Source organism: Oncorhynchus gorbuscha, linkage group LG18 (assembly GCF_021184085.1).
Source record: "Oncorhynchus gorbuscha isolate QuinsamMale2020 ecotype Even-year linkage group LG18, OgorEven_v1.0, whole genome shotgun sequence".
Classification (NCBI taxonomy): Eukaryota; Metazoa; Chordata; class Actinopteri; order Salmoniformes; family Salmonidae; genus Oncorhynchus; species Oncorhynchus gorbuscha.
The window spans coordinates 73034134-73046200 of record NC_060190.1 but is presented as its reverse complement, the minus strand read 5'-3'; the positions used below and the strand labels follow the sequence as shown (position 1 = coordinate 73046200).

General features: G+C 38.9%; 1 protein-coding gene across 1 annotated transcript in view; it reads right to left on the bottom strand.

Moving 5' to 3' along the window:
• LOC124003908 (zinc finger E-box-binding homeobox 2-like) overlaps positions 1 to 11537 on the bottom strand; it is an 81178-nt gene extending 69641 nt beyond the window's left edge. Inside the window, exon 1 of the mRNA XM_046312552.1 lies at positions 11284 to 11537. Coding sequence (XP_046168508.1) covers positions 11284 to 11344 — 61 coding nt within the window. The 5' untranslated portion in view covers positions 11345 to 11537. The remainder of the gene's footprint in view (positions 1 to 11283) is intronic.
• Between the last annotated feature and the right edge of the window lie 530 nt (positions 11538 to 12067).

The window sequence follows — 12067 nt, the reverse complement described above, 5'->3', positions numbered from 1 at the left end:
GGAGTCTATATACAGGGGGTACTGGTACAGAGTCAATGTGGAGTCTATATACAGGGGTACTGGTACAGAGTCAATGTGGAGGCTATATACAGGGGGTACTGGTACAGAGTCAATGTGGAGTCTATATACAGGGGGTACTGGTACAGAGTCAATGTGGAGTCTATATACAGGGGGTACTGGTACAGAGTCAATGTGGAGGCTATATACAGGGGGTACTGGTACAGAGTCAATGTGGAGGCTATATACAGGAGGTACTGGTACAGAGTCAATGTGGAGGCTATATACAGGGGGTACTGGTACAGAGTCAATGTGGAGGCTATATACAGGAGGTACTGGTACAGAGTCAATGTGGAGGCTATATACAGGGTGTTATGGTACAGAGTCAATGTGGAGGCTATATACAGGGGGTACTGGTACAGAGTCAATGTGGAGGCTATATACAGGGGGTACTGGTACAGAGTCAATGTGGAGACTATATACAGGGGGTATCGGTACAGAGTCAATGTGGAGGCTATATACAGGGGGTACTGGTACAGAGTCAATGTGGAGTCTATATACAGGGGGTACTGGTACAGAGTCAATGTGGAGGCTATATACAGGGGGTATCGGTACAGAGTCAATGTGGAGGCTATATACAGGGGGTACCAGTACAGAGTCAATGTGGAGTCTATATACAGGGGGTACTGGTATAGAGTCAATGTGGAGTCTATATACAGGGGGTACTGGTACAGAGTCAATGTGGAGTCTATATACAGGGGGTATCGGTACAGAGTCAATGTGGAGGCTATATACAGGGGGTACCAGTACAGAGTCAATGTGGAGATAAATATACAGGAGGTACTGGTACAGAGTCAATGTGGAGGCTATATACAGGGGGCACCGGTACAGAGTCAATGTGGAGGCTATATACAGGGGGTATCGGTACAGAGTCAATGTGGAGGCTATATACAGGGGGTACCAGTACAGAGTCAATGTGGAGATAAATATACAGGAGGTACTGGTACAGAGTCAATGTGGAGGCTATATACAGGGGGCACCGGTACAGAGTCAATGTGGAGGCTATATACAGGGAGTACTGGTACAGAGTCAATGTGGAGGCTATATACAGGGGGTACCAGTACAGAGTCAATGTGGAGGCTATATACAGGGTGTTTACGGTACAGAGTCAATGTGGAGGCTATATACAGGGTGTTACGGTACAGAGTCAATGTGGAGGCTATATACAGGGGGTACCGGTACAGAGTCAATGTGGAGGCTATATACAGGGGGTACCGGTACAGAGTCAATGTGGAGGCTATATACAGGGGGTACCAGTACAGAGTCAATGTGGAGGTTATATACAGGGGGTACCGGTACAGAGTCAATGTGGAGGTTATATACAGGGGGTACCGGTACAGAGTCAATGTGGAGGTTATATACAGGGGGTACCGGTACAGAGTCAATGTGGAGGTTATATACAGGGGGTACCAGTACAGAGTTAATGTGCGGGGAGAACCGGTTAGTTGAGGTAATATATACAAGGAGTTATTAAAGTGACTATGCATAGATGATAACAACAGAGAGTAGCAGCGGTGTAAAAGAGAGGGGGGGGGGCATTGCAAATAGTCTGCGTAGCCATTTGATTAGGTGTTCAGGAGTCTTATGGCTTGGGGGTAGAAGCTGTTTGGAAGCCTCTTGGACCTAGACTTGGATATCCGTTACCGCTTGCCATGCGGTAGCAGAGAGAACAGTCTTATAACTAGGGTGGCTGGAGCCTGACAATTTTTAGGGTCTTCCTCTGACACCGCCTGGTTTAGCAGTATTATAGCTTGGGGGTAGAAGCTGTTAAGGAGCCTTTTGGTCCTAGACGTGGCGCTCTGGTACCGCTTGCCTTGTGGTAGCAGAGAGAACAGTCTATGACTACTAGGGTGGCTGGAGCCTGACAATTTTTAGGGTCTTCCTCTGACACCGCCTGGTATAGAGGTTTTGGACGACGAGAAGCTTTACCCCAGTAATGTACTGAGTCGTATGTACTACCCTCTGTAGTGCCTTGTGTTCGGAGGCCGAGCAGTTGCCATACCAGGCAGTAATGTACTGAGTCGTACGTACTACCCTCTGTAGTGCCTTGTGGTCGGAGGCCGAGCAGTTGCCATACCAGGCAGTAATGTACTGAGTCGTACGTACTACCCTCTGTAGTGCCTTGTGTTCGGAGGCCGAGCAGTTGCCATACCAGGCAGTAATGCAACCAGTCAGGATTGCATTAATAATAATAATATAATATGTAGTATAATAAGAGTATAAAATATTGTATAGTAATAGTATAATATATAGTATATTAAAAGTATAATATACAGCATATTATACTATATAAGATATGATTATACTATATATCCTAGTGCTGTATACTATATATATCATACTATTATTATACTATATATTCTACTGCTATATACTATATATGACTCTATTAATATACTAAATATTCTACTGCTTTATATACTATATTTATATGACTGTATTAATATACTAAATATTCTACTGCTATATACTATATATGACTATTAATATACTAAATATTCTACTGCTATATACTATATATGACTATTAATATACTAAATATTCTACTGCTATATACTATATATGACTCTATTAATATACTATATATTCTACTACTATATACTATATATGACTCTATTAATATACTAAATATTCTACTGCTATATACTATATATGACTCTATTAATATACTATATATTCTACTACTATATACTATATATGACTCTATTAATATACTATATATTCTACTACTATATACTATATATGACTCTATTAATATACTATATATTCTACTACTATATACTATATATGACTCTATTAATATACTAAATATTCTACTACTATATACTATATATGACTCTATTAATATACTAAATATTCTACTACTATATATGACTCTATTAATATACTAAATATTCTACTACTATATACTATATATGACTCTATTAATATACTAAATATTCTACTGCTATATACTATATATGACTCTATTAATATACTAAATATTCTACTACTATATACTATATATGACTCTATTAATATACTAAATATTCTACTACTATATACTATATATGACTCTATTAATATACTAAATATTCTACTACTATATATGACTCTATTAATATACTAAATATTCTACTACTATATATGACTCTATTAATATACTAAATATTCTACTGCTATATATGACTCTATTAATATACTAAATATTCTACTACTATATACTATATATGACTATTAATATACTAAATATTCTACTGCTATATACTATATATGACTCTATTAATATACTAAATATTCTACTACTATATATGACTCTATTAATATACTATATATTCTACTACTATATACTATATATGACTATTAATATACTAAATATTCTACTGCTATATATGACTCTATTAATATACTATATATTCTACTACTATATATGACTCTATTAATATACTATATATTCTACTACTATATACTATATATGACTCTATTAATATACTAAATATTCTACTACTATATACTATATATGACTCTATTAATATACTAAATATTCTACTACTATATACTATATATGACTCTATTAATATACTAAATATTCTACTACTATATACTATATATGACTCTATTAATATACTATATATTCTACTACTATATACTATATATGACTCTATTAATATACTATATATTCTACTACTATATACTATATATGACTCTATTAATATACTATATATTCTACTACTATATACTATATATGACTCTATTAATATACTATATATTCTACTACTATATACTATATATGACTCTATTAATATACTATATATTCTACTACTATATACTATATATTCTACTACTATATACTATATATGACTCTATTAATATACTAAATATTCTACTACTATATACTATATATGACTCTATTAATATACTAAATATTCTACTACTATATACTATATATGACTCTATTAATATACTAAATATTCTACTACTATATACTATATATGACTCTATTAATATACTATATATTCTACTACTATATACTATATATGACTCTATTAATATACTATATATTCTACTACTATATACTATATATGACTCTATTAATATACTATATATTCTACTACTATATACTATATATTCTACTACTATATACTATATATTCTACTACTATATACTATATATGACTCTATTAATATACTATATATTCTACTACTATATACTATATATGACTCTATTAATATACTATATATTCTACTACTATATACTATATATCATCCCATAATATCTTCATTTGTACGAAGAGAAAGATATCTAAAGACTTGTCACATTGTAAATGAGTCGGAGGCCACAGGAAATACTGTTAAAGACTGAAAGGTGTGAATTTGTCCAGTAAACAGTGGTGTAGCTGGCTCACACACCTCCGGAGTGCTGTGGTTTATTCATGTGTTGTTTTGCAGAAGTGGCAGCACAGGCTCAAAAAAGTATTGTGTCAAAATAAAAAAGTTTTCTGGGGCCTGGAGGTTTTCCATAACCACATGACCTGGTCAGGTAAAACTCTGGGTCCTATTCGTAGACTATGACAAAATAATAGTAATATAAGGAATAGGTTCACTTTTCATCTGTGACTATAGCACTGGGGGGGGGGGGGTTCCTGTCAGGTCATGTGAATTGGAAACACTCTTGGCATAAGGTTGATCACATCATTTCAAACTACCACATTGGTGTCATTCATTCAACTACTTTAATGGACAACATACTCTGCAGTTTGGTGAACTACTTACTATAGCAGGCCTTATGCAAAGAATGGTTTCAATGTTTTTAAATATTTATATTTCACTCTATACACACAATGTTAAGCAGTGGACTTATACACAGGTTTCAATGTAGAAAAGTATTTTAATTTCATGTCATAAAACCTACTATTTGCAATTAGTCCTTCTGCTACCTTTACGTAAGGCAGTTTTTCATTTAACCTTTTATTTAACTAGGCAAGTCAGTTAAGAACAAACACTTATTGGGTTAACTGCCTGTATCAGAGGCAGAATGATAGATTTGTACCTTGTCAGCTCTGGGATTTGAACTTGCAACCCATTTTGGTTACTAGTCCACCACTCTAACCACTAGGCTACCCTGCCGCCCCTCCACTCTAACCACTAGGCTACCCTGCCGCCTCTACACTCTAACCACTAGACTACCCTGCCGCCTCTACACTCTAACCGCTAGGCTACCCTGCCGCCTCTACACTCTAACCGCTTGGCTACCCTGCCGCCTCTACACTCTAACCGCTAGGCTACCCTGCCGCCTCTACACTCTAACCGCTAGGCTACCCTGCCGCCTCTACACTCTAACCTCTAGGCTACCCTGCCGCCTCTACACTCTAAACCACTAGGCTACTTTGTAACATCGTTTGTTTTGTGTGTAAGTAATAACTCACTAACCGCGTCGTCCTGGTCTCCGTCTCACCCACCAAAGGTTTATTCCCTGGCGCTCACTGATTGGCTGTAAACTCCATATATTCAATAATTAAATCAACTACTTTCAACATTTTCATTGAAAATAATTCTATTGAATAGATAGAAGATAACACAGCCACAATGTCATATTCCACCGGGATTCCACAGAACAGAGAGGAACATGAGTGAAGAAAGAATCCAAGTGCCAAGTGCAGTCCAACAACAAAGTTGCTGGTGAAATCAAACATAGATGTTGAGAGGTTGATGAGACTGACAAGTGAATCATCCTGTCGCAGCGAGTGTGGGGGTTGAATTAGCTGGACAAAATGGAGGCAAACCGGCTGTAATTAGGAAAGGTACTGCTCTCTTCTGCGTTTCATGTTGTTTTGCTCTGTGACGTGAACAAATGAATATGTCTGACAGACGTGTTCGGTGCTGCCGCTTTGAAATATTGAAAAGTACTGGGACAAATGCTGTGCCTGGTGCCTGGAATTGAAGAGTTCCAGTAATAAGGCCTGGTGCCTGGGCTTGAAGAGGCCTGGTTAATACAACCTTGTCTCAGAGCATTTCGTATTTTTATGTAAACCAAGACATGATATGTGTTAATTTGTGGCTGTCCATCACTCATTTCGTATGCTATCCTACAAATTAAAATCCGTATTATGTGTTACGAATTTGTAAAACATACAATAGGTTACAAATTTGCTAAACTTATGACAGGTTACAAATTCTAGCTAGTTGGCCAGGTGGCTAACATTAGCTAGCTGGTTAACGTTAGACTAGGGGTTAGGGGATAGGTTAGGGTTAAGTTTAGGAGTGAGGTTAAAGGGTTAGGGTTAGCTAAAAGGGGTAGGGTTAGGGGAAGGGTTAGCTAACATGCTAAGTAATTGCAAAGTAGTTAAAAAGTAGTAAGTAGTTGAAAAGTTGCTAATTAGCTAAAATGCTAAAGTTTTCCATAGTGAGATTTGAACTCGCAACCTTTGGGTTGCTAGATGTTTGCATTATCATTTGTGGATGCCCAGCACCCATTTTGTATTATATGTTATGAATTTGCAAAACGTACAATATTTTATGAATTTATAAAACAGATGATATATTTCCAAATACTAGCTAGGTGGCTAAATGGCTAACGTTAGCTAGGCGTTAGGGTTAAGTTTAAGAGTTAGGTTAAATGGTTAAGGTTAAGGTTAGGGGAAGGTTTAGCTAAAAGGGTTAGAGGAAGGGGAAGGTTTTAGCAAACATGCTAAGTAGTTGTCAAGTAGTTCAAATGTAGTAAGTAGTTGAAAAGTTGATAATTAGCTAAATTAGCCTTTGGGTTGCTAGATGCTTGCGTTATACACCAAGCCATCCACCCAGACTAACCATCCTACTTTTGTTTTTGCTTTAAGAAACTATCTGTCTTATGTAACCATGCCAGATGTAATACATGTATCATAATAATTTGAGTGTTCCGGATATACTTCACTATGTTACATCTAGTCTATGAGACCAGGCTAGGTAATAGGGCCTGGTGGCTGGGCTTGAAGAGACCTGGTAACACGCCCTGGTGGCTGGGCTTGAAGAGACCTGGTAACACGCCCTGGTGGCTGGGCAAGTAGAGACCTGGTAAAAAGCCCTGGTGGCTGGGCTTGTAGAGACCTGGTAAAAATCCCTGGTGAATGGGCTTGAAGCGACCTGGTATTAGGGCCTGGTGGCTGGGCTTGAAGAGACCTGGTAATAGGGCCTGGTGGCTGGGCTTGAAGAGACCTGGTAATAGGGCCTGGTGGCTGGGCTTGAAGAGACCTGGTAATAGGCCCTGGTGGCTGGGCTTGAAGAGACCTGGTAATAGGGCCTGGTGGCTGGGCTTGAAGAGACCTGGTAATATGCCCTGGTGGCTGGGCTTGAAGAGACCTGGTAATAGGGCCTGGTGCCTGGTCTTTCCACCACTCTGGGACTCTTGCCCAACTCAGCACTGCAGCTATACAGACTCACACCATTTCTTTCTTTCTTTCTTTTGCTCTCTCTCTCTCTTTCCACTGTGACAATGCTGTGCACGTATGGGCACACACACACGCAAACAAACGCACGCACGCACGCACACACACATACATACATACACACAAACTGAGGGACGACACACAGCTGGGCCCCAGCTGCACACAAGGACTGGGGTTTGGAAATCAAGGAAAAGGGGAAAGAGTTTAAATAAATTGGCACTTGAAAAAGAAAAAAAAATTGAGAAACCGGGAATGAGGGAAAGAGAGACAGAAAAAAGTGAGAGAGAGGGATGGAGAGAGAGAGAGCGAGAGAGAGACAGACAGAGAGAGAGAGAAAGAGAGAAAGAGACAGAAAGCGAGACAGAAAGCGAGACAGAGAGAAGGAGAGAGAGAGAGAGAGAGAGAGAGAGAGAGAGAGAGAGAGAGAGAGAGAGAGACCTGTATGACCATGCTTCCAATCATTCACATATTATACTTGGGAAGTCACATCTTTTGAAATTGTACACCCACTAAGATAACTTCTCGTTTCCAATAGACTTATTTCCCTTCACTTTTCTGCAACTAGCCTATAACAATGTCAGAGACAATGGAAAGTATTAATTCCCCCACATCACTTGATATCTGTGGACATTGACAGTTTTATTTGGGAGACAGAGCCTGAAACCAATAGAGTTCTTGGAGACAGAAGAAAAGATGTCATGTCTTTTCCTTTCTCTAATGGATATAAACTTTCAACTCTATCTGTTGAGTTAGTGTTGCCAAATGCATGTGGTTTTATCTGGTGCCCCAGTCCTCAGACACATCATCACAGGCATGCACAAGGAGCACACACACACACACACACACACACACACACACACACACACACACACACACACACACACACACACACACACACACACACACACACACACACACACACACACACACACACACACACACACACACACACACACACACACACACACACACACACACACACACACACACACACACACACACACACACACAAACACGCTCACAAAAAGAAGACACTGCAAGAATAAATATGCCCATCGCCTGAACATTATTTTCACGGCAACTCAAATATTCCCCTCAGCATCTCTTCTTTCCATACATACACTGAGCAACAATGTGTCGTTTCCAGTAAAAATGAAATAAATAAAAAAGATAAACTCTAAGGATTGTTTTCGAACTTTGATAAGTCTCTTCCATCTGTTCTACATGTGCGTTAAGTCCTGTAAAAGTTATTTTATTCACCACCAACACAAGACGAAACATATCAGCTGTCTGCGCATTAGCAGTCATTTCATCTCGTCGTGCGAGTCAACAAATCACCGATCCCAACAAGTATAGGGTTCTGAGTTGTATTTAATTGCATTGCATTGTATGGAATTGAGTCACAATATTGCGGTTGCAAAATCACCTGCTTTTTTTGTGTTTCAAACTGGGATCTGGAATCTCTCTTCAATCTAAACTTGGACAGTAACCACACCGTGTTTTACAACTATAGATGGGCCTTGACGCCCACAAACAAGTCATACAATACCTCGCAAACAACAACTGGTCACGACGTGAAGCCTCTCACCCTAAATATTTATAAAATATATTAAAAATATATGTATATATTTTTTTAATTGAACTTTATTTAACTTTTATTTTATTTTATTTTTTATTATTTAAATATGCATCATCAAATGATACACCCCTCAATGTTACATAATGCATTTGGTTAAAGGAACGTCAGTGATCTACTTGTAATTTGATGGTCACTGTTTCTGGTCCCTTGTCGGTAATTACGATAAGTGTGTCTGATTTGACGACATTTACGTTGGTGTACGTACTGTACCGTAGAACTGTGAAAAGGAAGTGTTGGGAGGACGGGTGCTAGCTATATTTAATATGGCGGGAACCGTGACGCGAGCACACACACCTCGCTCTGCATCAAAATTAGGAAACACTGTTCGCCGCGTGTGTGTGTGTGTGTGTGTGTGTGTGTGTGTGTGTGTGTGTGTGTGTGTGTGTGTGTGTGTGTGTGTGTGTGTGTGTGTGTGTGTGTGTGTGTGTGTGTGTGTGTGTGTGTGTGTGTGTGTGTGTGTGTGTGTGTGTGTGTGTGTGACCCTATCTGACTCTGTAGAACTCTCTCTCTCTTCAGTTCCACTCGTCACTGTTAAATGTAACACATTCACAGTCAAAGATAAGACATCATCAGTTTGATGGGAAGCTATTTAATATTTATATACAAGTGCCTGAACTAATGCTGTGATTGTATACCAGTATTACATATGAATTGATGTGGGTGGTATAATATTCATGTTTTAACGTTATTGTAAGGAAAATTGTAAAGCATTTGGATATATGAAAATGTAAAACGGGTTTTTGTTATGCTATTACATTGCGTGTTTTTGTCTTTGAACGAAAATATAGTTAATAAATTAGATGTATTCACCTGCAATACTAGGCTGAATTAGTAATTCAATGTTTGTTTTAAGAAACAAAGAAGCAAAGTCATACTTATTTTCTCTCTCAAATTTTTACTAACTTGATAAAATATAAATTGTGCCTGTTTTCGATTATTTAATACATCTCTCACTATTCGGTGGTTATGGAATAATATATTTATTTGTAAATAAGCTATTCTTCTTTCCCCATACTGGGTCGGCAGGGTAGCCTAGTGGTTAGAGCAGAGGACTAGTAACCAATAATGGGTTATAAGTTCAAATCCCAGAGCTGACATATCTATCATTCTGCCTCAGATACAGGCAGTTAACCCACTGTTCATTGGCAGTAATTGACAATAAGAATTTGTTCTTAACTGACTTACCTAGTAAAATAATACAATTTCCACTTCTGTGCTGTTGCTGCCTCTTATGTCGCCTGAGGTACAATAAGTCATTCGCCTCCAGGTAAGTCATTCGCCTCCAGGTAAGTCATTCGCCTCCAGGTAAGTCATTCGCCTCCAGGTAAGTCATTCGCCTCCAGGTAAGTCATTCGCCTCCAGGTAAGTCATTCGCCTCCAGGTAAGTCATTCACCTCTAGGTAAGTCATTCACCTCCAGGTAAGTCATTCGCCTCCAGGTAAGTCATTCGCCTCCAGGTAAGTCATTCGCCTCCAGGTAAGTCATTCACCTCTAGGTAAGTAATTCGGGTCTAGGGTCTAGTTAAGTAATTCGCCTATTGGTTAAGTAAATGTGTATTATTGCTGTTTGAGTGTTAAATGATCATAACAATGCATATTGAAAAATACGAATAAAAAAAACTGCTAAAATAATAGTGGAGTTTGCAATATACCAATTACAAACAGATAAAACTATTCAGATATGAAAATGTAACATCTTCCCAAATAGAAAAGCTTCTTATAAGAAATTATAATTACAGTGCTTGGAGAAAACGGGGATTATTCGAAGTTAGATGTGCAGATGCACGCTGTATGCATGGTGTTGATTCATATTGTCGCACATTTTACAGAGTTACAGTGTGACTTCTTGAATGGCCCATGTTTACGCGTTAAGTTTAGGAACAGGTTTCTAGTTTCTCCACATGAGGCTATACTCTTATTAACTGCTGCTACGGCGAAAGGCAAAAAGCAGAACAAAATACCAGTGGCATGTAAATCACAGACCGTAGGCTATGCATATGTTAAGTAACGTTTATTCTGATACCAAAGTTTTTAATGATAAAACCTCTAGAAACCTTACAGGTCCAGATGCAGCAAAGTCAGAATTACAGTCCGCGCTACACCTTATCAATCATGCGAGATCTGCACATCAATATGAACGGCAGACAGCAATATCAACAATTTACTACACAGTGCGGAACATTTCATACCTTGATTCCTTCTCGGGTTCGCTTGTTTCCGTCGTTTCCCCCGGCTCTCCTCTGCCATCATGTCGCTAAAAGCTCACTCTGCCCGGGTAACTTCTCTCTGGTGTGTCGGTGCCTGAGAATGAACGGTGTGAGATACTGCCGTCCGCAGCCGGTAACCAGAAACCTGCTGAAACCTCAAGTCGATCAGCGGGAGGAGAGAAGTGAGTGATGTCATTAGAGGTTGGTCCTGTCCGCGCGTTCTTTCAAGGTGATAATAACCGCGCCCGCGGCTACAAATCATTAGGAACACCTTCCTAATAATGAGTTGCACCCCCTTTTTTTGCCCTCAGAACAGCCTCGTCGGGACATGGACTCTACAAGGTGTCGAAAGCGTTCCACAGGGATGCTGGCCCATGTTGTCTCCAATGCTTCCAACAGTTGTGTCAAGTTGACTGGACGTTAATACGCCATTGTTAATACACGCGGGAAACTGTTGATCGTGAAAACCCAGCATCGTTGCAGTTCTTGACACAAACCGGGCAGCCTGGCACCTACTACCATACCCCGTTCAAAGGCACGTAAAGATTTTGTCTGGACTATTTACCCTCTGAATGATACACAATCCATGTCTCAATTATCTCAAGGCTTAAAAATCCTTCTTTAACCTGTCTCCTCACCTTCATCTACACCAATTGAAGTGGAATTAACAAGTGACATCAATAAGCGATCATAGCTTTCACCTGGTCAGTCTATGTCATGGAAGGAGAAGGTGTTCTTAATGTTTTGTACACTCGGTGTATATTAT